Genomic DNA, 28000 nt, shown 5'->3' with positions numbered 1-28000 from the left:
GTCTACATATCGGTCTCATTTCGGTCACATTAGTTCGTCGTTCAGTCCAAATCTGGAGTGCTGTATCCAGAGTCGTCATCAGCGTCGTCCGTCCAGTCGTCGATGTCCATCGCGTCCTGGACCTCGTGGTTAGGCACCACAACAATGCCCTTCTCGTTCGTGGTGATCTTCACCACCTCCTTGTCCTGAACCTGTCCGTTAAGCACCATGATGGCGAGATGGTTCAGAATTTCGTTCTGGATGAGTCTGTTCAGAGGTCTAGCACCCAGATCTGGCGAATAGCCCTTCTTGCACAGGTACTCCAGGGCGCCGTCGTCCACATCCAATCTCAGCGACTTGCCGTTAAGCTCGAACCTGTTCTCAATTTCCTTCAATCTCAGCTTGACAATCTTGGCAATGGCGTGTCTCGAGAGTCTGTTGAACACCACTGTGGCAGAGATTCTGTTCAGGAACTCTGGTCTGAAGTGAGCGCGCACAGCAGACATCACCAGGTTCTTGGTCTCCTCGTCAATCTTGCTTCCCTTCGAGGCGTTGATATATTCAGCACCAAGGTTCGACGTCATGATCACGATACAGTTCGAGCAGTTGACGAGAGTGCCGTTGGCAGCCGTGATTCTGCCGTCGTCGAGCATCTGCAGAAGCACGTTCAGCACCTCAGGAGCGGCCTTTTCAACCTCATCGAAAAGCACCACCGAGTATGGTTTTCTCAGAAGCTGGTTGGTGAGCATACCACCCTCCTCGTAGCCAATATATCCGGCAGTGGTACCAATAAGCTTGGAAACGGAGTATTTCTCCATCAGCTCGGAGCAATCGATCCGGATCATGGCCCTTTCGTCTGAAAATAGGAATCCTGCTAGTTTCTTGGCCAGCTCGGTCTTACCCGATCCAGAAAGACCAAGGAACAGGAATGAGGCTGGCTGGTGAGGGTTGGCCAGACCAGACCGTGACAGTCTGATAGCGTTTGACACGGCCTTGACGGCCTCGCCCTGGCCGACCACGGCAGAAGAGAGTTCCTTCTCCATCGTGATGAGCTTGGCGTTCTCGGCCTGCGTAAGCTTACTGACTGGAATGCCCGTCAGCCGAGCAGCGGTTTCGGCAACCTGCTCGGAGCCAACAACGTTCTTCACCAGGAACTCCTCGCTCTTGGCCTCTTCCTCCATCACCTTGGCCTCGAGCTCCTCAATCCGTCTCTTCACGTCTGGAATGGCAAACATTCTCAGATCGGCAATGGTCTGCGAGTCGTGCCGTCTCTCGGCGTCCTGGGCCTTGACCTCCAGCTCGTCCAGCTTCCGCTTGGCAGCAGTCAGTTCCTCGTGGCCCGCGCGCTCCTGGTCGTACTTCTCTCTAAGTGGTGCAAGCTCCTCCTCGAGGTTTTGCTTGCGCTGTCTGGCAGCTTCCAGTCTTTCCTTTGTAGAGCTGTCGGCATCCTGGTCTCTCTCCAGAGCGCTGATTTCAACCTCAATCAACTCCAACTGTCTCTCTTTCGAATCCAGCTCCTCCGGCTTCGAGTCTCTGGCAACTGCAACGCCGGCTGCCGTCTCATCAATTAAGTCGACAGCAGAGTCTGGTAATTTTCTGTAGGTGAGGTATCTGGAAGCGAGCTGAGCAGCGGTCACCAAAGCACTGTCCAAAATACGCACACCATGGTGGATTTCGTATCTTGGCTGCAAACCTCTCAAGATAGCGACTGTTTCTTGGATTGTAGGCTCTCTCACGTCAATTCTTTGGAACCGTCTCTCGAAAGCACCATCCTTCTCAATGTATTTGCGGTACTCAGTGACAGTCGTGGCACCAATACAGTGGAAGTCGCCTCTGGCCAGAGCTGGCTTCAGCAGGTTGGCAGCATCAGACTTTCCGTCGCCCATCAACATGTGGATCTCGTCGATGAACAGGATGACCATGGCCTGGGACTTTTCAATGTCGCTCAGAACTCCCTTGAGTCTCTCTTCAAATTCACCCTGGTATTTTGCTCCGGCTTTCAAAGCACCCAAGTCAAGCGAGTACAGCTTGCAACCCTGCAAAACAGTTGGAACGTCGTTGTCGACTATTCTCTGCGCAACTCCTTCAACTATACTCGTCTTACCAACACCAGGGTCACCAATCAGACATGGGTTCGACTTGGCTCTTCTGGCCAACACCCGGATCGTCCGTCTGATCTCCTCTTCTCTGCCAATGACCGGGTCAATTTTACCCTGTAGCGCTCTCTCGGTTAGGTCAATGGCGTACTTGGACAAAAATTCGAACTGTTGCGACGAGTCGGCCTGTCTGGAATCAATTCTCTGGTTTCCTCTTAATTCCTGAATCTGTGCTTTAAGGGCATCAACTTTGATGTTAACCTCCTTCAAAATGCTCTTAATTGTGGAATCCTCGAGCAACGCCAGCAAAATGTGGTCCTGGCCAATGTAGGAATCCTTTTGCTGGCCCTTAATTTTATTAGCGTTCGTAATAATGTTGGCAGCAGATGCCGAGAACGAAGGCTCGGTATTACTACCTTCAACACTTGGCAGTCTCACCAAGTGCTTGTTGACTGTGCGCTCAAAAGCTTGCCAATCAAAACGGCCTCTCTCTATTAACGTCTTCAGATATATGGCCTCCCCGTCCGTAGACATAGGAGTCATAGCAGCAAGGAAATGGAGAGGAACTATTTGAGCATGGTTGTTTTGCTGACACAGCTTCTGAGCTGTGGTCACAATGTTTAAAGCTCTGTCGGTAAATTGTGATTGATCCATGATTAGCAAAATTGCAGTTGTAAGGAAAGCAATTTATACAGCATTAAGACATGAGACTCTTCTGATCATCTGGTGATCTAGAGCCGCACAGAAAGTTCTAGTAATATCTGGTGTGTATTGGTGGTCTCTGGTGTATGGTGTGTATATCTTGGTCTGAGGATGCTTATCTAATATGATTTTTCTGGTGCATGGAAGTAGCTGGTGGCAAAATCTATGATCCTCGCAAAAAAAAAATTTTCCCTCTCCATACTCGGACTTTCAAAAATGGCCGTCCGTGATCATTGCAAAACATGGCGGTGCAAAAGCCGATCTCGGCTTTGCCTTTTTGCAGATCAGGATTAACGCCCTTGCCACCACGAAAAGCTCATCCTGTCTTGTAGATGTTTGTAGCACCTTCTACAGCCATGTCCAGCAACTTGAACTGCTTTTTTCCGACCATTATCAAACCACCCTTTCACCCTGTATTTTACAAATCCTCGGGCTCTCATTGGCTCGGCGTACCTGGACTAACGGAGCCCTGCACGCAGCTATGCGGCTTTTGTCGTGCCGGGGCCGACTTTTCTAATGACTACAATGCAGAACAACTGCCTGCGTGACGTACTTTCCACCAGGCCCGCCTGGTGGACCACCGGGCAACCCCCAGATTTTCCCTGGTGGACATCCGGCTGGCAATTTTTATTTTCCTCCTGCACGCATAATTTATAAATACACCATCGACACCACTTTTGTTTTTAACCAAACATGTTGTCGGTTTCATCGAGAACAGCCAGATCGGCTACAAAACGCATTTCGCGTTCCATGGCTACTGTCTCTGACATCACCAAGGACTCCAAGGTGCCTCAGAACTTGTTGGAGAAGGGAAACTACATCAACTACAAGAAGCAATTGGAGGTCCTGGAGATTGTCAAAAGCAGACTCAACAGACCTTTGACGTACGCTGAGAAATTGCTTTACGCTCACTTGGATGACCCGCACGGACAGGACATCCAAAGAGGTGTCTCATACCTCAAACTCAGACCAGACAGAGTTGCTTGTCAGGATGCCACCGCCCAAATGGCCATCCTGCAATTCATGTCTGCTGGTATGCCATCGGTTGCCACCCCAACCACTGTGCACTGTGACCACTTGATTCAGGCCCAGAAGGAGGGTCCGGCTGACTTGGCTAGAGCCATCAGCCTGAACAAGGAAGTGTACGATTTCCTTGCATCTGCATGTGCCAAGTACAACATTGGTTTCTGGAAACCAGGTTCTGGTATCATCCACCAGATCGTTCTTGAGAACTACGCCTTCCCAGGTGAGTTGCTGATTGGTACCGACTCACACACCCCTAACGCTGGTGGTCTGGGTCAGTTGGCCATTGGTGTTGGTGGTGCTGACGCTGTCGATGTTATGGCCGGCTTGCCATGGGAGCTGAAGGCACCAAAAATCATCGGTGTCAAGCTTACCGGTAAGATGTCTGGATGGACTTCTCCTAAGGATATCATCTTGAAATTGGCTGGTATTACTACCGTCAAAGGTGGAACTGGTTCTATTGTCGAGTACTACGGTGACGGTGTTGACACGTTCTCTTGTACCGGTATGGCAACCATTTGTAACATGGGTGCCGAGATCGGTGCCACCACCTCCGTTTTCCCATTCAACAAGTCTATGGTTGACTATTTGAATGCCACCGGAAGATCTCAAATTGCTGAGTTCGCCAAGATCTACCAAAAGGACTACCTGTCTGCTGACAAGGGCTGTGAGTATGACCAGGTGATTGAGATCGATCTCAACACCCTGGAGCCACACGTCAACGGTCCATTTACTCCAGATCTCGCTACCCCAGTGTCGAAGATGAAGGAGGTTGCCGTTGCCAACGACTGGCCATTGGAGGTCAAGGTTGGTCTGATCGGTTCTTGTACCAACTCCTCCTACGAAGACATGTCTAGAGCTGCCTCCATCATCCAGGATGCCGAGTCACACGGACTCAAGGCCAAGTCCATCTTCACTGTCACTCCAGGTTCCGAGCAAGTCAGAGCCACCATTGCAAGAGACGGTCAATTGAAGGTCTTCCACGACTTTGGTGGTAAGGTGTTGGCTAACGCCTGTGGTCCATGTATTGGTCAATGGGACAGACAAGACATCAAGAAGGGTGACAAGAACACCATTGTGTCTTCCTTCAACAGAAACTTCACCTCCAGAAACGATGGTAACCCAGCTACCCACGCTTTCGTTGCTTCTCCAGAGATGGTTGTCGCCTACGCCATTGCTGGTGATTTGAGATTCAACCCATTGACTGATAAGTTGAAGGACGCTAACGGAAACGAGTTCATGCTGAAGCCACCTGTTGGTGTTGGTCTTCCACCAAAGGGATACGACCCTGGTGAAAACACCTACCAGGCTCCACCAGAGGAGAGATCTTCTGTTGAAGTCAACATTTCCCCAACTTCCGACAGATTGCAAAAGCTGCAGCCATTCAAGCCATGGGATGGCAAGGATGCTTACAGAATGCCAATTCTGATCAAGTCTCTCGGTAAGACCACCACTGACCACATCTCTATGGCAGGTCCTTGGTTGAAGTACCGTGGACACTTGGAAAACATTTCCCAAAACTACATGATTGGTGCTATCAACGCTGAGAACGGTAAGGCCAACTCTGTTAAGAACCACTACACTGGTGAGTACCACGGTGTTCCAGAGACCGCTGCCTACTACAGAGACCATGGTATCAAGTGGGTTGTTATTGGTGGCGAGAACTTTGGTGAGGGTTCTTCCAGAGAGCACGCTGCATTGGAGCCAAGATTCCTTGGTGGATTTGCTATCATCACCAAGTCCTTTGCTAGAATTCACGAGACCAACTTGAAGAAGCAAGGTCTTTTGCCATTGAACTTTGTGGAGCCAGAGGCTTACGACAGAATCAACCCAGATGATGAGATTGACCTTGTTGGACTGACCGAGTTGGCCCCAGGTAAGCACGTGACCATGGTTGTCCACCCTAAGGAAGGTGAGGCCTGGTCTACTCCATTGTCCCACACTTATAATGACGAGCAAATCGAGTGGTTCAAGTACGGTTCTGCTCTGAACAAAATGGGTGCTTCCAGAAAATAAGGACTGAAATCGGATGCTGTCGAAGCTGGTGACGTTTACTTAATAGAAGGGTGGTAAGTTTCGGCGAGCCTAGCTGTTTGGTTTCACAAGTTTATTTATTACCTATCCATTATATTGATTGTGTGAAAATACTTATTCTCGTATTATTAACTATCGTAGAGACACGATCCTCCACGAAGGAAGTAGATCAGATTTTCTCCGTTTTCTGGTTTGTCTGGTGGTGCAGATCTGTGCCGTGCTGCAAAACCGAGTGGTCCTTTATCGCAGTCTGCACACGTTAAAAATCTTGCTATTTGCAGCACCATCCTGTCCTTATTCTCCAGATTCTCCATTTCAACGGCTATCTCCGACGACGGTCTACTCACTCCGATGTTATCAAAGTCCCACATTGAGCCCACATGGAAGAAAATATCGTTGTGGTCAGGTTTATGAGAGCTGATCTCTAATGAAGGAGAAAGGTCGACAAATGCGAATTCCGTGGATATTGGTGATATAGAAGCGTACCGGGGCTTCGCAGGTGTTAAAGAGATGATTTTACAGCGGCAGAACGGACATCGTAGAGAATATTGTGCTGATGGGTCGATCTGATTAAACGAAGACATGGGTGGAATATTAAAATATATTGAATTTAATTAAGAATAACATAATTTACGACAAAAAATTAAGTCGCACTTAAAAAGTCTTAATTTAGTGGTGTAGTCTACATCATTCGTACTTCCTGTCTTTCAGACCCTCTTCCACATCCTTGATCATATAGGAGTACCAGTACAGGGCTGGCCAAATAGTGGCGAAATGCCACAGAGCATGTGCATCGAGAAGATCGAAGAGAGGCGGAAAATCAAAGAGCTCAAAAGACATGCCTGCACTCACGCTCACAACCAGAACCAGCGGCGTGAGCGTCCAGTTGATCTCTTTATTCAGGAGGTCACTTCTCAGCGACACAGAGCGTCTGGATCTGTTGAAACAGTTGATGGAATGGTAAATCCACAACACATTCTGAAGTAGTCCGCAGGCCACGTTAGCTTGCATGTTGTAAGTGTACGACCAGTCACTCAGAAGCCTACCAACATGGAGGAAGTATGCAAGGAGCGTGCCAGCTGCGAGAACCTGGCGTTTGAGATCGTTTTTTGGAAGATAGAGTTTGAACACACGAACGACGATCGCGTAGAAGCCAGACAGCACGGTGGCTCCGGCAAAAAAATAGTCCAGTCGCTCTCGGTTCCATGTGTCTCTCAGATGGAACAATGTAGAAAAAAACCAAGCGCACATCGCCACGACAGCTACGACCATGTATGCCGTGTATAGCTTGACGAAATGCGTGTTTCCTGCTCTCATCTCCTTCCCACATTGGTTCCATATCATCTTTGCTCCCCAATAGTGAGGAAACCAGTTCCCAATGCTGAATATGGTGCTGAAAAACTCCTGGATTCCGAAGACACGAACAAACGGCCATTTTCCATGAAACTGGTAGACCTCGAGATTCTTGCTTTGACGGTCCTTGGTGACTATTCGCTGGCATTGGTAGTCGCAATTAGGAAAACAGTCCCAGCCGATGAGTCGCAAGTCCCACGAGAGCGGCAGTTCCTGGAACATGTGGTATTTCTGCTGTTGAGACTTCCAACGCAGAAGCTCTTTCTCTGAGACATCAGAGTATTTTGAGATGCCATTGCAGGTCAAAATATCGCACTTTTTCACACACGTTTGGAATTCAGGCAAGTCATCGCCCAAGGAAGCCCTCACCGGCGACAATAATAATAGGTATATGAGAATTATCATGAAATAAATTATTAATAGAAACCGAATCTATTCATTTTTCTCGAATTTAAGGCTTTTCAAAATTAGGTCGTCCGCAGCCTGCGAATCAAGCATTCTCAGCTGGTCCTGCGGAATAAAGGTCGGAAAGTAGATTGCCAGAATCATGAAGAACATTAGGACGCCAGGAAACCCTATAGCGCCCTTTGTGCACGTGATACCGAACTCGAAGCCAAAAGCTGCCAGTTGCAAAGCCAGAAAAATGAGAAACCATTTCCGCTGGAGCAGAAAGTAGTGGCGGGGAAAACCCATGTTTTCCCTTGAGGCAGGATCTGTGAAAAGAAACCGGAGTTTTTGCACAACCTCATTCTCATTCAAGGCTCCAATCGCCATGATGAAGAACAATCCGGCGAGAACTGCCTGGGGGATCTGGCCTAAAACCACCAGAAAGGGTCTAGTCATCAATACCAGTGTCAGCAGTCCCTGTATTATATTGCTGAGCCGTTGTTCGACCACTCGAACCACCCTGTCTTTACCGGTAGCATAATCGTGCTCATGGACACAGAGCGCCTCTGTGTGCAAGGGAGCCTGAGGAATGAGGCCGTTCGGGGCCGGTATTCCTAAGATTCCAGAAATTCCTGTGGTGATCCCCAGCAACATAAAGTCGTAGTGGAATGAGCTTGGTTTTTTCAATGGAAATTCGTCTGATTGACACATCAAAGAAGAAACATTATGATCGAAGTAGAACAATATGGTAAGCAAAATGCCAAAAGGCAGTGCCAGAAACACATCGCCAACGGATATATCTTGCCAGAAGGGAATGTACCAACTTTCAGGCCGGTCTGGCGACGTAGGACGAAACGAGCGAGTGATTGGCAGCCTGGCGAAATCGACGTATTTTAGACGGCCTCCAAAATGGATAAATCCTGTGAAAAACACTACGCTGAGTGGGGTACCGTAGTCTTTCACAAACTTGCGGAAAAGCGGGTGAACGTAGTGCGACTTAGTGCCAAAAAAGTGTGCAGCAAGGCCAAACAAGGCCATCACGAGAGCCACGACTATCGACGCGAAACCGCTCGAATCGTCTCTGATTGCGAATTGGTGTGTCAGGATCTGGATTCCTTTCTGGATATAGACGATATTAATAAACAGACCGAAAGAGATACAGCTGTATTTGGTGACATAGCGCATGAAATTGACACTGTTGGTGATGGCCACCATGAAATGCAAAACCATGCTCCACAGACAGATCCAGCACATGAATTGGAAATAAGGCGTCCCTCGAGGCTCCATCAGGTTGTAGACTGTGTAGTTGAAGATGGATATCGGGCCAGTCACTCCAACAATGCACAGAGGAGTGCCTGAAAAAAGGCCAAAAATTATGCCAGCCATTGCAGAGGAAAGCAGCACCTCGTTGGTGCCGTACGACCTATTTGCGTGGTCATACATGTCCTGTGCGAAGGCCATGGCTGGTAAAAGATTGGTGAAAAAGATGTACACTGCGGCCGGTATGACGCGGTATGTGAAGCCATCTGTGATGTCTGAGGCATAGTACGGAATAAGTCGTGTTTTGATATCCGTATATATGCCACGACCGGGCACAAATTGGCTCATGGCATAAATATGGAGCTAATTGATAAGCCTAAAACAATACAAAAAAAAAAAAAAAAAAATAACAAAAGTGAATTAAATTTTTTAAATGAGAGTGTCGAATGTCCGATTATTTGGCGCGAGTTTGAGGTCGCTAAACGGCCCTGTTGCTCCTTTTAAGTCTGATAAGGCCCACAACAAAGGGGCCGTTACATTTGATCGAAATTTCCCCGTGCACAGAAGGGTGAAGGCGTGGGAAAGAGACAGAGAGGACAAAGAATCGTGGTTCAAGCGCAAGCATGCCCATCACCACGCGAAGCAGAAAAAGCGCGAGCCCCAAAGGGACGAAAAACCCGAGTTCACGCGTTCGCAGGCCCTCAGAAAGACGATCTCGCAACTGAAGCTGAACCCGCTGGTGGAGTACCTGTACGGCACTAATCCTGTTCTTGCCGCCCTTAAAGCGCAGCAGCGCGAGAGTTTTGGTACTCTGTATCTCCACAACCCCAAGTCCACTCCTAAGCTGGCAGAGATCTTGGCGCTGGCCCGCGAACTGGAGCTTCCGGTGAAAAGCGAGTACGGGAAGCATGATTTGAATCTCATGACAAATAATGGCGTCCACAACGGGATCGTCGTTGAAACCAAGCCAATCGAAGTGGAGCAGCTACGTTGTTTGGCGGCCAGCGAAATTGGAAAATTCACAGTCACCAAAGAACACGTGGGAGCGACCGAGAGTAGCGTTTCGTCCACTGCTGCCGAACGATACCCGTTGGCACTGTACATTGACGAAATATCTGACCCGCACAACATGGGCGCGATTCTCAGATCTGCCTATTTTCTGGGGGTGGACTGCATTGTCGTCTCGGAGCGCAACTGTGCTCCGTTGTCGCCTGTGGTGTCGAAAACCTCGTCTGGAGCTCTTGAATTCCTGCCGATCTACTCGTCCCAAAAACCGCTCCGATTTTTCGAGGAGTCGCGCTCCAACGGGTGGACTATCATCTCCTCTGTGGCACCAAGCGAATCCGGCCGGATGGGCAGCAAACAGATCGACGCCGACACTTTGAAAGGACAGCTACAGAACGGGCCTTGCATGCTGGTTGTCGGGTCTGAAGGCCAGGGTATCAGGACGTCGCTATTGCAACGCAGCGATTTTCTGGTGTCTGTGAACAGTGGCAGAGCAGATTTGGACGAATCTGTGGATTCGCTGAATGCCAGCGTCGCCACGGCACTGTTGCTCTCGAAATTTTAATCATGTAAATAGTTTTAGTATTGCATTATATACAGTTACTTCTTTCCAACGGTTTCGAGAAGACCCAGCAGCGACGACAGCACCAGCTGACTCTTGTCGGGTCCTCCAATCGGGGATCTTGGAGAGAAGCGTTTGACGGTGCTGAACCCGCCCTTTTTAGATGTGTCCTGGTCCTTGACCGGCTCGACCTCGAAATCGAATCTTTTCTTCACCAAATTCAAGTGTGCGGCCTTTGGAATTAATGGAATAGTAAACTCTCTTGCGTATCTGCCCTCTGCGTCTAACGGCCTGCGAACATCGGCAAGCTTGTTAAGATATTTCACATGGAGACCAGAGGTGACGGAATTTCCAATGAATCCTCCTAATGCAAACCGACTGCCGGTGGACCGCGCGCTGATGTATCTTCCAGGAAGCACCCTTGCAGACTGCACACCGTTCGGTGTCTGGAAAAGTCTGCCCTTCAGGTTGTACGAGAGTCCAGCAGTTCCCGAGAGCTGTTCGCGGTACAGAGTCGGAAATTGGTATTTTTTCTTGTTCAGCTTGGCCTCGTCGACTTTTCTGGTCTCCAAAAACTCCACAATCTCGTTCGAAAGATCGGCCTGGGCAATTTTCTCTGGATACTTAAGGGCCAGCCACTCCATGAACGGTCTTCTCAACGTTCTAAGGTACTTTTTGTTGGTTGCAAATTCAAGCGAAGATGGACGCTGGACCTTCAATCCCAAGGCCACGGCGACCGAGTTGTGGCCGTCCCGCGGATCGTGGCCTGGAAAGAGCGGGTTGGAGCTGGTTTTGGTGGTCATCGTAGGGTTTCTCACAGAAATAGGGATCCCGAACTCTTGGAATTTCTTCTTTTTGAATGCAAAGCCCCCAAGCGGTTCAAAGTCTGGCAAGCCGTACTTGTTGTCGAGATTGTTAACGACAATATACTTTGACTTGATTTTCGTTGGGATTCTCATCTTGAGACCAAAATCTCTTCTGGCGAACGACGACGGCGGAGACTCAATCACCTGGTGCGTCGGAAACGTGGCCGATCTGTCGGCACCCAGCTCACCCAGCTGTCTGGGCAGCTGTGCGATTCTGGTTGTGCGGAAAAGCCGTGCTAGGTCGGACATTAAGTGAATTAATTTATTTTTTCGTCAATTTTGAGTCTTCGAGACGAGTTTGAAGCCCTGCCCTGCGTCCCCCCATCGACGCGTCTAAAAAGGAAATCTGATTCTATTTTGTTTGTAATGTCCGACACCACCTCGCAGTTCAAGAAGCTAGAGGTCATAGGGCGCGGCAAGTTTGGCACCGTCTACAAGGGTTTACGGCTCGACACCAAGGAGCTCGTTGCAATCAAGATCCTCAATCTCGACACGCCTGAGGAGGAGGTGAAGGATGTGCAACAAGAGATCCAGTTCCTGTCGCAGCTCAAGTCTGTGCCCAATGTGACGCGATACTACGGCTCGTATTTGCACGGGCACAAGCTGTGGATCATTATGGACTACTGTGCGGGTGGATCGGTGCGGACTTTACTTCGTCCGGGGCCTCTGGAGGAGAGATATATCAGTGTCATTGTGCGAGAAGTGTTGCTTGCGCTGCAGTTCATCCATCAACACGGCGTAATCCACAGAGACATCAAGGCGGCCAATATTTTGATCCAGAAGGATGGTAAGGTGCAGCTGTGCGACTTTGGAGTCGCTGGCCAGCTAACCACCTCGGCGATGAAAAGAACGACTATGGTCGGAACGCCGTACTGGATGGCGCCGGAGGTGATCATGGAGGGTGCCGACTACAACGAGAAGGCAGATATATGGTCTTTGGGAATCACGATCTACGAAATGGCGACGGGAAACCCGCCATATAGCGACAAGGACGCGATGCGTGCGATGCAACTGCTGACACAGCACGAGCCGCCGAGACTCGAGGGAAGACAGTTCTCGGCGAATTTGAAGGACCAGGTGGCAATCTGTTTGGAAGAAAAGCCGGAACTGAGGCCATCGGCCGAGGAATTGCAGAAATCAAAGCTGGTTAAGGCGTACAGGGCGGTGCCGACCGCGTCGCTTAAGGAGGTGATCAGCAGGTACCTACTGTGGCGCGACTCTCGGCCCTCGCGCGAGTCGGTCTATTACGAGGATGCTGAGAGCATCAGCGAGGAGAGTGAAGTCAAATGGGACTTTAATTCGTTAAAAAGCGCAGAGTACATGATAGAGAACGAGATCAGTGAGGAAAATGTGCCGCCGGTCGAGGCCCCGTCGCCGTACTCGTTCGTGCCACAGGACACAGACGACTACACGATCAACCCGACGTTCCGACTAGGAACGATGCAAACGACAATGCAGACGACGATGCGTGTTGCGACGCAGTCGACGGCGGCAACAACGCTGCGAAACACAGCAAAGTCGGCCGCTGCGACCAGCACCACCGCCCCAAAATCGCTGCTCAAGCTGTTTGAGCAGGACGAGTCCGACGAGACACCATCGTCGCCGGCCGCAGAGGTGTCTGCGGTCCCCAATGTGCCTATAGAGATCCCTAGTCTGGACACGCTTCCAGAGACGGCTGCACAGGAAAAGCGGCAGAGAGCGCCGACCGTGTCGCGTCAGGAGTCGCCGTCAACCCCCGCGCAGGCTGAGGAGCCTGCCGTTCGGCGCATAGGAGCTTCCAGCACGGGACTATCGAGTCTGGGCAACAGGACGCCGTCGCCACAGCGGCTGAAGGAGGCTGGCCTGGTGCCGTCGCCGCAACGGCTGCCACATATGAAGCCGCTTCCCTCGTCGGCGTCGCAGCAGCCACTGCTGCAGCCAATCAACAGTAAGATACCGTCGCAGACTGTTCCTCCTGGCCCTCAGACAGCTCCCGCGCTGAGCAACAACGAGTACCAGGAGATGAAGCCCGAGCCGGCGTCGCTGTCGCGCGCGCGCTCGCAGATGCGGCTCCAGATGCCTGTGCCGATGTTGCACTCACAGCTGATGGACGACAAGACGGCGGCAGCGTCGCCAGACACGCTGAACCAGTTTGGTGTGAATATCAACCTCGCTTCGACGGCGCCGCTGGCGATGACTCCGGTCACCGAGAAGGGTAACATGGAGCTGGGGGCCACCCCGGAAAGAGACGCGGCAGAATCTGCGCGGCCGCAGGGGTATTTCGAGGAGCGGGCCAGAGACACAGAGGAGCACGAAAAAGTGAGTTTGGCGAGCAGGATGGACGGTCTTGCGTTGGAAGTGGCGCCTGGTGTGCTGGAGTCGGGCGACAAAGACGTGTTGGTAGACAGTTTTGTCGGGCTGGTCGGCAAGTTTGGCGGTGTGTTGGAGGCCATCATTGCCGAGCTGAGCGAGGCGAATTGAGCATTGAAGATTTTTCATTCAAGGAGTTGCTGATAGATTTACTCTCTATAAATGCTGAATGCGTCTAGTGCTGGAACACTTCCTCAACAAAATGCTTCACCACGACCTTGCCCTCCTCAAAAGCAGGATCGTCGTGTCGGACAATGGCCGCCGCGTGCGTGGCGTTTGTCTTAGTGATGTAGATCGGAAATTTGCGCCATGGGAGCTTGTTGAGATGCTTGATAATGTCCTTTTGATGGTCGGAAAGGTCCAATTTAAACGGACTCAGAATCTGCCGGTACCGGAGTGCATCCGGGGTGTCTGGCTCTGCAGACAGGTCGAACTCGCCGATCTTGTTGATGGTGGTGGTGAGCGAGAGCGGGCCGTTTTCGCGTGCTTCAAAAATGCTGCGGTTGATGTCGTTCGTCGACGTGATGGCATCGAAGACAGAGTCAATGAACTCGTCTCCCTGGTCGTGCAGCCCATGCTCCAGGCGGTGCAGGTCAATACTGGCCTCGCTGAGCCGTTTGGTGAGCGGTGGCCGCGCCGGCTCAGGCTCCTCGCAGAGCTCCAGAAATTCGGCCAATTTCGACGACTCCTTGATCACTCGCAGAGTCGAGTTGAAGACTTGCAACCAGTTGTGCAGCACAAACCACGTGACCCACATTGGCAGGTACACACCGAACCGAAACAGCATGATGACCCACTTGAACTTTCTCTGGAAGAAATTGGCCGTTTTCGACTGTGCTGGGACGTCGTTGTCGGCTGGGAGGTCCTCCTGGACCATCTGGTTGAGTTTTGCTTTAGACGAGACGTCGACTAGGCCGGTGAACGTGATTGGCTGGTCGGCATCCAGAACGACCGGTTTGTAGTCTTCAATGAACTTCAGGCTGAACTTGGAGCCGTTCTCAAAGTGAATATAGCCGTCCTGGTCAATTTTGACGTTAGGATTCTTGTCCAATATGTCAAACGGATTGATGTAGCTGATTCCAGAACACCACCAGGATGTCCGGATGTCGGAGCGGATGTTCGAGTACAGCGAGATGTTCTTGAACTTGGCGAGGCCGCGGTAGAATACGGTATGCGGAAGCGACATCAGCTTCAAAAGAGGCACTGTAGGCGAGTCTTTGAGAAAAAGCTGGTGGCCGCTTTTGCCCAGTAGCACAGGCACCAGCCAGTTGAAAATCTTGATACTGACGCTCTGGCCCGGAGTGAGGACTCCAACGTGTGGCGAACAGAAACTAGTGAAATTAACAGGCTCGATGTTGCAGAAAAATCCGCGATAGTGCAGAACACCGATGGCATACCGTGCAATTAAACCTCCTAGAGAATAGCCAACAACAGAAAATTTACTAACAGTCAATCCCTGTTCCTGCAATCTTAGGGCTTCGGCAAGAATCTCCTCTGCGACGCGAGTACCGCAGAGGTCGATACCGTCGTAGGTTTTGAACCTCTCGTTGGTCTTTGTGGTATAGACTATTAGCTGGTCTTTGCTAGAGCTTAAAGAAGCATGGTTTTTCAGCTGCGCCTCAATATAGGCGAAGTGCTCAGACACTCCCCAAAGACCGTGACAAAGAACAACAAGGTGACAGTTCTTAGATTCCATGGCGGGGCAGGGAATTTACAGGGTCTTTTATAATCACACGACGCAGAGATAAGAGATTGTCGCAAGACAATAAGTGATTGTGCGATGTGGGTTTCCATAAAATTCTACGCGGTGCAGAGGTGAGTAGACAGGGTCGACCGAGACGGCCATAACTTGGTGCACGGATGTGAGTTATGGACTTTTGCACCCCCCAATATGTAATATGCACGTCGGATTCCTACAAAGGGCGCCCACCGTTTAATGCCGACCGGAACGCAATGGATCAGGTTGGTTGCACGGTAACTATGGATCTTTGAAAAAAAAAGCAAACGTGCACCCCCTATTGGCAACAAACTCCGATCGGATATTGGTGGTTGAAAACATCTAAAATCTTTTTTTCATTGGCACTTTTCGGTCAAGTCTGTTCCTTACACTTGGCATTATAAAATCCTAATAGGTCAAACACCCAGTTTGTTTTTATTCAATTGTGTTTGGCTATTAAATTTGGTTGTAATTTGGCCGCCTACACTTTTCTTAGAAGAGCACCTTTAGTATGTTCCCATCAATAATAAAGGTTGGCCTGCCAAAAACGACTCTTAGACTGGCTTCGCAGCCCAAACCAAGTATCTGGGTTTGCCCCAAGCCGGTGGCCAGATCTGCTCGAGTCTATTTGAGAAAACCATTGCTGGCAACTGCCTTGCTCTCTAGACAATTCCACACGGGTTTTCCTCGTTTGAACGAGCTCGAACCGTTACCACCTGTCAAGCGGCCGAAATCAAGTTTTTGGACGAATACCGCTGTCGGAAGAGTGTTGAAGCTGTTTTTCTACACATCAGGTGTTGTTAGCGGAACAATTGTTCTTCTTCTGTCTGCATTCTTTGTTTATGATTACACGACTTACACTCCACCAGAAATTATAGAAAATCTCCTAGTTCCCGAGAGTGCCCTGAATCCTCCAATCGGCGGGCCAGAGAACTTGCCAATTCTGACCGATCACCTCGACTCATTTGACAGTCCAGCAAAGGAGGAGCTGAGAAGAAAACCGCACTTGGTTATTCTGGGTTCCGGCTGGGGATCAGTTGGATTGCTCGGAAACCTGGACAAGAACGATTATGATGTCACCGTTATCTCTCCGATCAATTACTTTTTGTTCACCCCTATGCTTCCCTGTGCCGCCGTCGGCACTCTAGAGCTCAAGTCCTTGATGGAAAGCATCAGACACATTGTCCGCAGAGTCAACGGCCATTATCTAGAGGCCTCAGCAGAAAAAATCCTGTTCAGTGAAAAGCTTATCAAGGTCAAGGTCCCAGGAACTGATCAGCGCTTTTATGTTCCTTACGACAAGCTTGTCATTGCAGTTGGATCCACATCTAACACTCACGGCGTTAAAGGATTGGAATACAGCAACCAACTTAAAACGGCAGAGGATGCAGTGGAAATTCGACGCAAGATCGTGACCAACCTGGAAAAAGCATGCCTACCAACAACCTCGGACGAAGAAAGAAAGAAGCTACTTTCTTTCGTCATTTGCGGTGCCGGCCCTACCGGTGTTGAAGTCGCAGCAGAAATCTTCGACTTATTGAATGAAGATCTGACCAGAAGCTTCCCTAAAATTTTGAGACAAGAAATCTCGATCCACATTATTCAATCTAGATCGCACATTTTGAACACTTACGACAAGGCCATCTCCGAATATGCCATGAAGCGGTTTGAACATGATCAAATCGATCTTCTAACCAATTCCAGAGTTAGAGAAATATTGCCTAACCAAGTCATTTTCGACCAAAAGACAGCCAGCGGTGAGACAGAGACCAAGAGCGTGCCGTTTGGATTGTGTCTATGGTCCACAGGTGTCGCACAGAATCCATTAGCCCAGCAAGTTGTTAAGGACTTAGCAGGCTCGCAAAAGAATAAACGTGCCATCGAGACCGATGCACAGTTGCGGGTCATTGGTGCCCCTCTTGGTGACGTCTATGCAATTGGAGACTGTGCCACTGTGCGTACCGAGCTGGCAGAGCACTGTTCCGACTACGTCAGAAAATACATCATTGGCTCTCAATCTCACAAATTCATTCGTTCTCACCACATTATCACCGATGACGATATTAAACACGTCGACCTCACTTACAATGAGCTGAAACAGCTTTGCACACAAATTTCCCAGATGAACCCGCTTGCTGCAGAAGCGCTCTCCCTAGTTGAAGAGCTCGTTCCAAAATATGATCCAGAAGGCCGGAGAAAACTTAATTTTGACCAAGTCAAGCTGCTCATGAAGGAAGTCGATTCCAAAGTCACCTCTCTGCCAGCCACTGCTCAGCGGGCCAACCAGCAGGGCAAATATATGGGCAAAAAGCTCTCAAAATTACGCAAATCGTCCACCACTTTGTCAATCAACGATATCGTGGATGGTGATATTGATAACGCCATTGCCCGTCCTTTCAAATATAGACATTTGGGCTCTTTGGCATACATTGGAAACTCAGCTGTTTTCGATTTTGCACCAGGATACTCGTTCGTTGGAGATATCATCGCTGTCTACCTGTGGAGAAGTATTTACTTCGCCCAGAGTGTCAGCTTCAGAACCCGTGTGCTGCTATTCATGGATTGGTTGAACAGAGGTATTTTTGGTAGGGATATCTTGACTGTTTAAAAATATAGATTCCTGTACATTGTTTTACATAAGCAGGGAATAATTAGATTAATTAGTGCCCTTTTTTCATGTTAATTTGGCGCTAACGATAATATAAAAAGCATGCCTGACGCACATTTTTAATCGCTGTTCTTGATGGATGAGTCACGTAGCTTTTCCATGGGCCTAAGGTATCTTAAGTCGCGGCTTTCAAATAGAGACAACAAGCAAGAAGAGAATATGAAAACAGCATGCGTATCTAGAGAATCCTCATTCATGACCAGTATGAAAGAAAATGATTCTCTGAGTTTGAGAAGAAAGCCATTGGACTCGGAAGAAAAAAGGCGCCATAGCTTATTTAATCTCAAATTGTACAAGGAAAGGACAAATTCTAGTGTCAAACTTCCAACCGACGAAAACCAACCTGGGCCAGAGAGTGCTCCTCGCATCAACTGCGTCAATACAGATTCAGATTTTCTGGACTATGGGGTGGAACAAATTGACAAGATTAGCATGACTGAAGATGACGTCATGACCCCCACAAAATCTAACATATTCACAGGCCACAAACTCGAGATCCAAACTGCGACCACAAAGATCGAGGAGGAAAAACTACGGGAAACAGAGATAGCTACCAAATCAGAAACATGCGTAGAGGTCAAAGAGACACATCCACGCGATTTCAAGAAAGAATCAGTAGAATCTGATTCCAGTGCCGAAATTGTCACTTTGCCCAAAAACTCAACAGAGGACAACTCTTGGGTACTGCCTAATCTCACCCCTTCCAGCCTTCTTAGCCCACCAAAACAGGTCACCTCACTTTTTGTTGGTGACTTGGATAAATCTTTGAGTGAGCTTGACCTGAAAAATGTTTTCAATAAATATCCTGGTCTTCTTTCGGTCAAGATACCTGCGGACTGTCAAACCGGCAACTCGTTAGGTTATGGATACGTCAACTACTCCAATGAGGATCAGGCAAATTTCGCCATGGAATCTCTCAATTATACCACGATCGGTTCCTCAGAAATCAGAATCATGCCATCCTTAAGAGATAAAAGTCAGAGAGAACGCATAGGCGCCAATGTTTTTCTTTCCAATCTCTCATCACATCTCACTACCCGACAACTTTACGATAGGTTCAGAAAGCATGGAAACGTTTTGTCGTGTAAGTACGATTCATCCAAACAGCAAGCATTCATACACTTCGAATCTAAGGAGGTGGCATATGAAGTCGTCAAAACTTATAATCATACTACCTTAGATGGTCGACTCGTCTATGTGGGTCTACATATTCTCAAGAAAGACAGAGAACTATTTGGAGCAACTGCGAGCGCAAGCAGCAAGCTGACAGAAAAAAGGGATATCTCACAGATCCCTACTTTTTCGCCCACATTTCAGAACACAAAGCACAAGAACGACATAAGCACACACTATTCCATTTTTGTGAGAAATTTGCCCTTGAATATTGAGGAACATGTTATCAAGAGTTTGGTTGAACCGTATGGACCTGTTTTATCTGTCTTAGCAAGGAAGGTCCCAAAAAAAAATGGGTGCTGGGCTCTGGTGACTCTAAGTAACCAGGAATCCGTGGATAAAGCGGTCTCGCATCTAAACATGGTTGAAATCAATAAGCAGCAGCTATTTGTTACTCGCGCAATTCCAAAGGAAGAGAAAAGTTACAGTCGAAAGCAAGAAGTTCAACCAAAATACAAGCTCAAAATATTGATCACGGGGTTGAATGTCAACACGCATAAAGACAAGTTCCAAAATTGGTGCTTAACCTTTGGATCAATAAAGTCTGTGGAACTTTATGGAACATACCCCCAAGAAAACAAGAAGGGCTACACCGCTTATGGATATGTGGAAATGGTAAATGAAGCCGATGCTGACGTTCTGATTGATAACCTTAAGCTACTGGGTGTTCGCTGTTTCAAGGTCAAAGTGGAGATCCAAGATAAGGAGACAGTTATTACCGATATGCGTCGCTACCATTGTGGCCCACTACCCGAACAATCCAGCACTACTGGGATGAGGTCATATGTAGATCCCTCGAAATTATTTCAGCTAGCAGCTTTTGCAAAATCTGTCGAGCAGGACAAATTGGCTGAAACGGTTCAAACCAAGGAAAAGAGCGATGGAGAGCGATTGAGCGTGGATCTTCGCAGCAAGATTGAACAAATCATAGGCATTTGTGCTGTTGATATTTTAGGCGAAGATACACTGATCTCCAACAACACCGGATGCATTTATCTACACAAAGTGCATTCATTGTCTGAGCACATCATCAAGTTCTTTTGGTCTAATAGGGTTGATTCATTCTCTAAATTTTTGGAATCCAACTACAAGAAAGACCAACCTTTGCACCCCCTGCTTAAAACTCAAATTGTGCAGAGTGCGATGTACTTGGGTATTGTGCCCAAATGCTAGAGATGAGGATCTTTGAGATTTAGCTTTATGTGACCTATATACCTGGGGAATGACTCTTCAAACAGCATTTTCAAGAATATAAAAATCGAGACAAAAGAACCAACGAAAGTTTATTGTTACACTAACTCAACATAATTAGCAGGGAAAATGCCTTCCCTGGTGCCGATTCTGCCTGTCCACCAATCATCCGTTGAATCTGATTTCTGAATAATAGTTATCACGTCTCCTTTTTTGAACCCGAGATCGCCCTGTTGCTCTCCTGCAAATGTGTAGAGAGCGATAGCTTTCTTGGACCCTGATGATCCTGAGCTTCCGCGAGCGGACCCATAGCCAAAATCTGGTTTTTCTGACCTTGGCCTGTAGCCTGCAGATCTTGCTTCTGATTTGGATGATCTGTTTCTATCATATCTATCATAAACGTCATCTTCCCAAGAAGTTGGCTTTCTCGAATGCGAAGGCGTGGTTCCAGGGGTAGAGCGATGGTAATACGAACGAGGCGAATCGTCATCCGAATATTCCTCATCATCTGAACCATAAGATCTGCGCGAGTTATATCTGCTGGAGGACGCCTCTGAGCTGAACTCCGAAGGAATATCGTTATAATAGTCTTCGTCGTCAGAATAATACTCACCATTGGCACTTGCTCTTGTGAAAGCTCTGCTATTGAGCACTCTCATGAGAGGCTCGCATGCTGGAGGAGGTCTCACACGACCTCCCAGGATTTGACTGGCCTTACACATGTCACCATAGAATTTTCTGTTAGCCTCTCTTCTTTCGACGAGGACAGAGCCCTCCACCGAAACACCGGCGAAAAGACCTTTTGTTTTGGAGTAAGCAAACACCGGAGCGACGTTTTTGAAAGAGGCAGAACCTGCGACTTCCGCATTTCTTCCCAAAGGACCTGCCGCAACAGAAATATTACCACCCAAAGTCACCGAACCGAATTGAGCGAAGGATTCAACTGCAGCCTGGGTATTGAGGATGAAAACAAAATCGGTAACTTCGGCTCCAACTTGTCCACCAACACCCGCACCTGCGGTAACGATAGCAGAAGGGGCGGACCATGAGCCGTCGGGCAACCTAGCGACCACGACACCCGAGCCGGCTCTGCCAGAAAAAAGAAATCCGGCTTTCAGAACGGTGATCACTGCCAATCCCTTGGCGTTGAGAAGAACTTCTCGGGGAATGACTTCATCTGCTCCAAACAACTGGTTTGGTTTAATGAAGGAGGCTAGGATTTTAGCTGCTTTCCTGAGTTGTTAGTTTGAGACTTCCAAAACTCCTGACGGAATTTTTGATAACACTTACTTAGACTCGGTTTTCAGCGATCTCGGAATTGGATTGTTAAGGCCCATTGCTTACTGTAAGTAAAAAATCAAAACAGTTGCCGATACAATACACGTCAAGCTAGATGTCTTGTCTGATAAGATAGTTTTTAATAATTTTCGGTGCGAAAGGGAGTAGAAAATTCTGTGGCGTGAGGAGTGGTTATGAGAATTATAATGTTGGTAGCAAGAAAGACAATGTGGCTTTTGGGGGACATCTTGTCCAATAAAACCCTTATGGCCACAGAGCGCTCAATTCTGAAGTAAATTTGCTACCCCCGATCGGTGGGAATCTTCTGAAAAACCGATATGTCAATTGAAACCGATAATTGTGTCAGCCTGCACAGCCATATTATTTTGTAGTCGTTATTTCCCCAATTAACAACCCTCTAATTTATTCAAATGAAGCTCCATTTGTTTCCATTGCTGTTTTCTGGCCTCAGTTTGATTACTGCTGTCCAGTGTGCAGCAATTGGTGAAAAGGTTCTTTCTGTTGACTCTGAATACCGTTATTCCCTTGAAGGGCTTGATAAGGTTCTCCAGGACGATGTCAGGTTCGTATGGAGCTCTTTGGAGCAACGACTTGGTACACAAGGGCTCAAAAAGGCCATCCAAGATTATGAAACTAGTGTTTGTCCAATAAGTAGCTCATTTCCAATTGATATCAAAAGCGATTCTGACAGTGTGGAGACTATTAGCCTTGAAAGCTTGCCAGAATATCAACTGAGATTGCATACGAAAAAACGGAGCAACCCACTGAGTCTAGGTGTGGATACTGTTAAACAGTATACCGGATATTTTGATATCAATGATGATGATAAGCACCTCTTTTATTGGTTTTTTGAGAGCAGAAACGATCCTGCGACCGACCCTGTGATTCTTTGGTTAAATGGAGGTCCTGGCTGCAGCTCAGTGACGGGCTGCTTATTTGAGCTTGGACCAGCTTCACTTAACGGAACCACACTTACCCCAATCCACAATCCCTACTCTTGGAACAACAATGCGTCGGTCATATTTCTGGAACAGCCTGTTGGTGTTGGCTACTCGTACAGTACGAGGTCCTCTGTTTCAAGCACTAAGGTCGCAGCTAAGGATGTTTTTGCGTTCTTGGAGCTATTCTTCACAAAATTTGTGCAGTTTTCGAATAATGACTTTCACATCGCTGGCGAATCTTACGCAGGTCACTACATTCCTAATATTGCAAGCGAGATTCTTGATCACAAGAACAAGTCTTTTGAACTCACCTCTATTTTAATTGGTAATGGAATTACAGATCCATTGATCCAATATGGCTGGTATGGTCCAATGGCCTGCAATGCATCGTTATCGGGTTACAAACAAATCCTTTCCGACAGTGACTGCATGAAAATCGACGACATGTATTCTCGCTGCAAAAGATTGATCAGTGCATGCTATAGAACCCTATCTGCCGTTACTTGCCTGCCGGCAAATCTTTACTGTGAACGTATATTGGAACCATTTGAGGAGACCGGGCTTAATGTTTATGATATTCGTGGCCCTTGTGAAACTCAAGATGGAAACTGCTACCTGGGAATGGACTACATCGACAAGTACATGAATCTTCCTGAAGTTAAAGAGGCACTGGGTGCAGAAGTTGATATCTATAGTGGTTGTGATGATGAAGTTTTTCGACAATTCATCTTGACAGGAGACGAAACAAAGCCATTTCAGCAGTACGTGGCCCAAGTTCTAGATGCTGGTCTCCCGGTTCTTATTTACGCAGGAGACAAAGACTATATTTGCAACTGGCTAGGAAACCTGGCCTGGACGGAAGTATTGGAATGGAAAGAAAGTGCCTCTTATCAGAAGGCAGAATTCAAGAACTGGTATACGGAAATCGAGGGCCTTCCTGCGGGAGAGATTAAGACCAATGGGCACCTGACATTTGCCCGGGTTTACGATGCAGGCCATATGGTTCCTCATGACCAACCAGAAGCTGCTCTTGATATGGTGAACAGGTGGATTACTGGAGATATATCATACAATCGCTGAATGGTCTTGGATTTTCTTACAGCCCTAGTTTGTTTTCTCTAAATTTTTTCGAATAAATACACATACATATATTACACACGTACACACGTACACACGTACCTTATAACTTTAAAAATCACTAAATGCGTTTTGGCTGTGCTATTTTTGTACCAAACAAATAAATCTAAATATTCCCCTTGTTATAAATGAAAGCCTGACTGATAGTTGTTCTCAACCTATCAACGTATATCAATCTTAGTTGGCGAACTAGCATTTGAATAAATACCGGAAGATATTGTCTGTGTTCTTTACGTGCTCATTCAAAAGCAACTAAGCATTAAGTTGGAGCGGCGTGTGTTACAGATAGGTTGATCTATCTTTTTTGAAGATGCCTTCTCCTCCATCGTCAAATGTGAAACAGTCCTGGATATCGAAAATTTGGAATAGACAGGCTTCTTTTTTCAATCCTTCTGTCCAAGCACCAAATGCAACCCCTTTCAACGAGTCAACTGGGATCTCCCAGGATGGCTTAGATTCTAACACGTTGATATCCAATCTGAACAGTGATGCCTCCCAAGGTAGACCTCCTTCGGAATCAGCCACATCGCAATCACAGAGAATGTTCCCCAGTATTGTTGTTGACTCTTGCAGGTGTTGCGGAACAATGCTAAAGTACCCAGCAGGTATTAACAAGGTTCGTTGCTTGGTTTGTCAAACGCATATGACCGTCATCGAAGAAACTAGAGAAGCTTCTGAAATATCACAAAATACAGTTGCTCGAGCACTGTCTTATTCCTTTTTGAAACAGTTCATTAACCAATGCTCCACTAAAGGAAAATCTGCTGGTGATGATTACAATCCACACAGAATATTCAGACCTTTGGAGGACATGCTCTATGAAGCCTTTTCTACTTTCCCCATACTCAATAACTCATTTAGGCTGTCAGGTTTGACACCGCCGAATTACCGTTCCCCAAACTTAAACTTCAACGAAGCAAAAAAATCATTTGCCTTACTGCTGAGTCTGCCCACAAAACGTCCGTTTTACAAGCTTTTATTAGGTGCCCTTTATTTACTCAAACATCCACCTCCCATGAGGGAGCCTGCTGACATTAATTGGCTACTGATTTTGCTGGAAATTCCCATTTTACCGGATTGTTTGATAAGTGGAATCGATTCCTGTACAGAGGGTCTTGCGCCTGACCTGAAGACATCTTGCTATGATATCCTGAAGCGCGTCATTGGATTGCTTTCTTACTCAGAAAAGAAAATTACGAGCCGCCTTACTTATTGGTGGTCTAGATTGCCACACGATGAGTTCGTGAAAAAGATTGACTTCATCAACCTCTACATTACTTTTCAGCTCACAAGATGCATTAATTATGAGCTGTATAACTCGATTATACAGCCTGGGTCTTATTTAAATGTTTCCATGAGCGATGACATCAACTTCAAAGAAAACCTTAATGCCCATTTTATCCGCCCGACCTCTAAAAGCTCTGATTTTGGCTTGTTCATTGGTCTACCTCTTTATATCTCCTCGGGAGGACGACGTACAGATATTTCTTCAAGTTCATCGTTCTGGTCGGGGAAGAAAGAGTCAAAAGAACATGAAGTAAAAATCAGATTACAGCAATACGGTGATGATTGGCACTTGCGTACTGCGGGCAGATTAGCATCGTTCTTATTTATTGCAAACAAAAAGAATAAGAAAGTCAGTGATGCGGTCTTCTACAATAATCTTGTTGACTATGTGAATGTGAAGCAAGATTTTGATGCTTGGCAATTCAACGCTTCGACCAAAAAGCACGAACAAAGCACAGCGAACAAAGACTCTTTGCAGTTAGTGGTTGACTACTTGCAAGCTGAAACAAAGGCAAGCTATTTAGGACTTTCTAGTGCCAATGGGACACTGAGGAAGTCTTCGTTTACTTTTTGTCAATTCCCCTTCCTTTTATCTTTAGCCGCTAAAATCTCAATTCTTGAGCATGAGGCGAAACGAATGATGGAGCGAAAAGCAGAAGAAGCATTTATCCAGTCTCTCAACAAAAAAATGCCTTTTGATGTTTATTTCAAGGTTCGCGTGAGGAGAAACTTCATTACCCCTGATTCACTACGGTGCATTAAATCCCATCAAACAGATTTCAAGAAGCTCTTGAGGGTAGAATTTGTTGATGAACCTGGAATTGATGCAGGCGGGCTAAAAAAGGAGTGGTTTTTGTTGCTCACTAAGGACTTATTCAATGCGGACAAGGGATTATTCTCTTATGATGAAACATCTGGATTATGTTGGTTTGCACTTTCCAATTTGGATAATGACGAGCTCTATTATCTAGTTGGTGTTGTGCTTGGGTTGGCAATATACAACTCCACGATCCTTGACCTTCGATTGCCGAAAGCACTTTACAAAAAGTTGATGGGACAAAAGGTTACCTTGAACGACTTTATCCAACTGAATCCAGACGTCGGGCACAATTTTAAAAGATTACTGAAACTGGAGGATGTTACTGACCTTGAGTTGTTCTTTACAGTTTCCTATGCAGATATATTTGGCGTGATGCATCACGAAGACCTTATTCGAGAGGGATCATCCATCAGGGTAACGAATGAAAACAAGTATGAATACGTGGAAAGATATTGCTCATTTTTTTTAAATGACAAGGTGAAAGCACCTTTCAAATCATTTTTGAACGGTTTTCAACACGTCATTGGTGGAAATGCTTTATCCTTGTTTACTCCTGAGGAAATTGAATTGATATTGATTGGGGAAGACTATCGAAACCAAAAAATTGATATCGAGATTTTGAAGTCTGTGACCAAGTATAATGGATTCTCCGAAACTGACACTGTTGTCAACTGGTTCTGGGATTATTTTGAGCGCAAAAGTGCTGCTGATCAGCGCAAAATACTACTTTTTATTACAGGATCGGATCGGTTGCCGGCGACTGGACTGCCATCCTTAACATTTAAAATTACGAAGCTTGTTGATACAAACCCAAATCGCTTACCAATCGCCCATACATGCTTCAACGAGCTTTGTCTTTACGTCTATCCTTCAAAGGAAATATTTGTTTCGAAATTGGACAAAGCTATATGGTATAGCGAAGGATTTGGTTTGAGATGACTAGACCAGTTCAAATCTAGCTCAACTTCGAGGGTCATATTTTTTATATACACTAATCAAGAATTGCATATTTTCTCAACTTGTCAGGAATAGCTTCATACAAGTTTTTGCTCTGTAACCAGCTCTTGCTGAATATTCTATCAGAGTATTTGTGGGCCGAATCGGCCAATATGGTGACAATATTCGATTGTTCCGGAAGAAGCTTGGCTGCCCTCACGGCAGCCACCACATTTAGCGCTGAAGTGCCTCCAACATAAATTCCTTCCTCATCCAGAAGTCTGTAGAGCATGGCAATAGATTCTTCGTCAGGGATCAAGAATGCATCATCTGCCAACTCAATATCTTGCGCGACGTTATTCGTAATGCGGCCTTGACCAATGCCCTCAGTGAACGAGGACCCTGATCTTTCTAAACTTTTGCCACCAGTCTTGACATATGAATAGACACAAGACCCAGGCGGCTCTGCAACATAACATTTTATTTCTGGATTTTGAGTCTTCAGATATCTGGAAGTTCCACACCACGTACCTCCTGTTCCCAAACTACACGTGAACGCATGAACTTTACCTTGAAGTTGTTTGTAGATTTCTGGCCCGGTCATCTTGATGTGAGCCATTCTATTGTCGAGGTTATCAAACTGGTTAGTCCAATACGCATTTTCTAATCTTTCAGCATGCCTTTTAGCTTGATGATTGAAGTTTTCAGGATTGTCAAATGGCACGACAGGAACCGGATAAACTTCACATCCTAGCAGTTTCAATGTTTGAATTTTTGAAGGGGCTTGGGTATTAGGCATGTAGATTACGACATTGTATCCTTTTGAGCGAGCAACGTGAGCAAGACCAATACCAGTATTCCCGGCAGTTCCTTCCACTATAGTCCCACCCGGTTTGATCAAACCACGTTTCTCCGCCTCCTCAATGAAAAACAAAGCTGCACGGTCTTTAACCGATCCTCCGGGATTCATCCACTCTGCTTTACCATAGATATTGCGGCCAATCTCGTCACTAATCCGGTTAAGCTTTACCAAAGGAGTATTCCCTACAGCACTCGTTAATCCCTTGCTTGCAAACAAGGGCTCAAAAGAAGCATTGTAGGATTCCATGGCCCCCTTGGTGCTGCTAAATAGACGTTTGAGCATGGTTCTTCGAAGAAATTTCAATAGAATCAGAGATGATGCATAGTTATATTATGACAAGTCATGTGATATGA

General features: G+C 47.1%; 15 protein-coding genes across 15 annotated transcripts; 7 read left to right on the top strand and 8 right to left on the bottom strand.

The window, feature by feature from the left end:
- Positions 1-41: 41 nt before the first annotated feature.
- On the bottom strand, positions 42-2729 carry HPODL_02027 (Heat shock protein; the record flags this gene model as incomplete). The annotated part of the gene is made up of 1 exon (XM_014081636.1): positions 42-2729. One exon carries the CDS (start codon positions 2727-2729, stop codon positions 42-44), a length of 2688 nt encoding a protein of 895 aa, XP_013937111.1.
- A 741-nt stretch (positions 2730-3470) lies between these two features.
- Positions 3471-5816, top strand: HPODL_02026 (Aconitate hydratase, mitochondrial; the record flags this gene model as incomplete). Its single annotated transcript, XM_014081635.1, has 1 exon — positions 3471-5816. One exon carries the CDS (start codon positions 3471-3473, stop codon positions 5814-5816), a length of 2346 nt encoding a protein of 781 aa, XP_013937110.1.
- Positions 5817-5962: 146 nt separating this feature from the next.
- HPODL_02025 (uncharacterized protein) lies at positions 5963-6418 on the bottom strand (the record flags this gene model as incomplete). Its single annotated transcript, XM_014081634.1, has 1 exon — positions 5963-6418. The coding sequence occupies one exon, from the start codon at positions 6416-6418 to the stop codon at positions 5963-5965; it is 456 nt and encodes a 151-aa protein (XP_013937109.1).
- A 103-nt stretch (positions 6419-6521) lies between these two features.
- On the bottom strand, positions 6522-7592 carry HPODL_02024 (Protein of the endoplasmic reticulum, required for GPI-phospholipase A2 activity; the record flags this gene model as incomplete). Its single annotated transcript, XM_014081633.1, has 1 exon — positions 6522-7592. One exon carries the CDS (start codon positions 7590-7592, stop codon positions 6522-6524), a length of 1071 nt encoding a protein of 356 aa, XP_013937108.1.
- Positions 7593-7619: 27 nt separating this feature from the next.
- HPODL_02023 (Boron transporter 1) lies at positions 7620-9182 on the bottom strand (the record flags this gene model as incomplete). The annotated part of the gene is made up of 1 exon (XM_014081632.1): positions 7620-9182. The coding sequence occupies one exon, from the start codon at positions 9180-9182 to the stop codon at positions 7620-7622; it is 1563 nt and encodes a 520-aa protein (XP_013937107.1).
- An 85-nt stretch (positions 9183-9267) lies between these two features.
- HPODL_02022 (rRNA methylase, putative, group 3) lies at positions 9268-10404 on the top strand (the record flags this gene model as incomplete). The annotated part of the gene is made up of 1 exon (XM_014081631.1): positions 9268-10404. The coding sequence occupies one exon, from the start codon at positions 9268-9270 to the stop codon at positions 10402-10404; it is 1137 nt and encodes a 378-aa protein (XP_013937106.1).
- A 35-nt stretch (positions 10405-10439) lies between these two features.
- HPODL_02021 (uncharacterized protein) lies at positions 10440-11516 on the bottom strand (the record flags this gene model as incomplete). The annotated part of the gene is made up of 1 exon (XM_014081630.1): positions 10440-11516. One exon carries the CDS (start codon positions 11514-11516, stop codon positions 10440-10442), a length of 1077 nt encoding a protein of 358 aa, XP_013937105.1.
- A 117-nt stretch (positions 11517-11633) lies between these two features.
- On the top strand, positions 11634-13727 carry HPODL_02020 (Protein kinase of the PAK/Ste20 kinase family; the record flags this gene model as incomplete). Its single annotated transcript, XM_014081629.1, has 1 exon — positions 11634-13727. The coding sequence occupies one exon, from the start codon at positions 11634-11636 to the stop codon at positions 13725-13727; it is 2094 nt and encodes a 697-aa protein (XP_013937104.1).
- A 64-nt stretch (positions 13728-13791) lies between these two features.
- On the bottom strand, positions 13792-15312 carry HPODL_02019 (uncharacterized protein; the record flags this gene model as incomplete). The annotated part of the gene is made up of 1 exon (XM_014081628.1): positions 13792-15312. The coding sequence occupies one exon, from the start codon at positions 15310-15312 to the stop codon at positions 13792-13794; it is 1521 nt and encodes a 506-aa protein (XP_013937103.1).
- A 532-nt stretch (positions 15313-15844) lies between these two features.
- On the top strand, positions 15845-17941 carry HPODL_02018 (Mitochondrial external NADH dehydrogenase, a type II NAD(P)H:quinone oxidoreductase; the record flags this gene model as incomplete). The annotated part of the gene is made up of 1 exon (XM_014081627.1): positions 15845-17941. The coding sequence occupies one exon, from the start codon at positions 15845-15847 to the stop codon at positions 17939-17941; it is 2097 nt and encodes a 698-aa protein (XP_013937102.1).
- Positions 17942-18076: 135 nt separating this feature from the next.
- HPODL_02017 (uncharacterized protein) lies at positions 18077-20347 on the top strand (the record flags this gene model as incomplete). The annotated part of the gene is made up of 1 exon (XM_014081626.1): positions 18077-20347. The coding sequence occupies one exon, from the start codon at positions 18077-18079 to the stop codon at positions 20345-20347; it is 2271 nt and encodes a 756-aa protein (XP_013937101.1).
- A 116-nt stretch (positions 20348-20463) lies between these two features.
- On the bottom strand, positions 20464-21702 carry HPODL_02016 (Protein involved in the organization of the actin cytoskeleton; the record flags this gene model as incomplete). The annotated part of the gene is made up of 2 exons (XM_014081625.1): positions 20464-21598; positions 21656-21702. The coding sequence occupies 2 exons, from the start codon at positions 21700-21702 to the stop codon at positions 20464-20466; spliced, it is 1182 nt and encodes a 393-aa protein (XP_013937100.1).
- A 372-nt stretch (positions 21703-22074) lies between these two features.
- On the top strand, positions 22075-23685 carry HPODL_02015 (putative serine carboxypeptidase; the record flags this gene model as incomplete). The annotated part of the gene is made up of 1 exon (XM_014081624.1): positions 22075-23685. One exon carries the CDS (start codon positions 22075-22077, stop codon positions 23683-23685), a length of 1611 nt encoding a protein of 536 aa, XP_013937099.1.
- Positions 23686-24757: 1072 nt separating this feature from the next.
- HPODL_02014 (E3 ubiquitin protein ligase) lies at positions 24758-26788 on the top strand (the record flags this gene model as incomplete). Its single annotated transcript, XM_014081623.1, has 1 exon — positions 24758-26788. The coding sequence occupies one exon, from the start codon at positions 24758-24760 to the stop codon at positions 26786-26788; it is 2031 nt and encodes a 676-aa protein (XP_013937098.1).
- A 52-nt stretch (positions 26789-26840) lies between these two features.
- HPODL_02013 (Cysteine synthase) lies at positions 26841-27929 on the bottom strand (the record flags this gene model as incomplete). The annotated part of the gene is made up of 1 exon (XM_014081622.1): positions 26841-27929. The coding sequence occupies one exon, from the start codon at positions 27927-27929 to the stop codon at positions 26841-26843; it is 1089 nt and encodes a 362-aa protein (XP_013937097.1).
- Between the last annotated feature and the right edge of the window lie 71 nt (positions 27930-28000).

The sequence above is a fragment of the Ogataea parapolymorpha genome, chromosome I (assembly GCF_000187245.1).
Source record: "Ogataea parapolymorpha DL-1 chromosome I, whole genome shotgun sequence".
Taxonomy (NCBI): domain Eukaryota; kingdom Fungi; phylum Ascomycota; class Pichiomycetes; order Pichiales; family Pichiaceae; genus Ogataea; species Ogataea parapolymorpha.
Note: the sequence above shows the minus strand (reverse complement) of the source record. Positions and strands in the feature narration are given on the sequence as shown.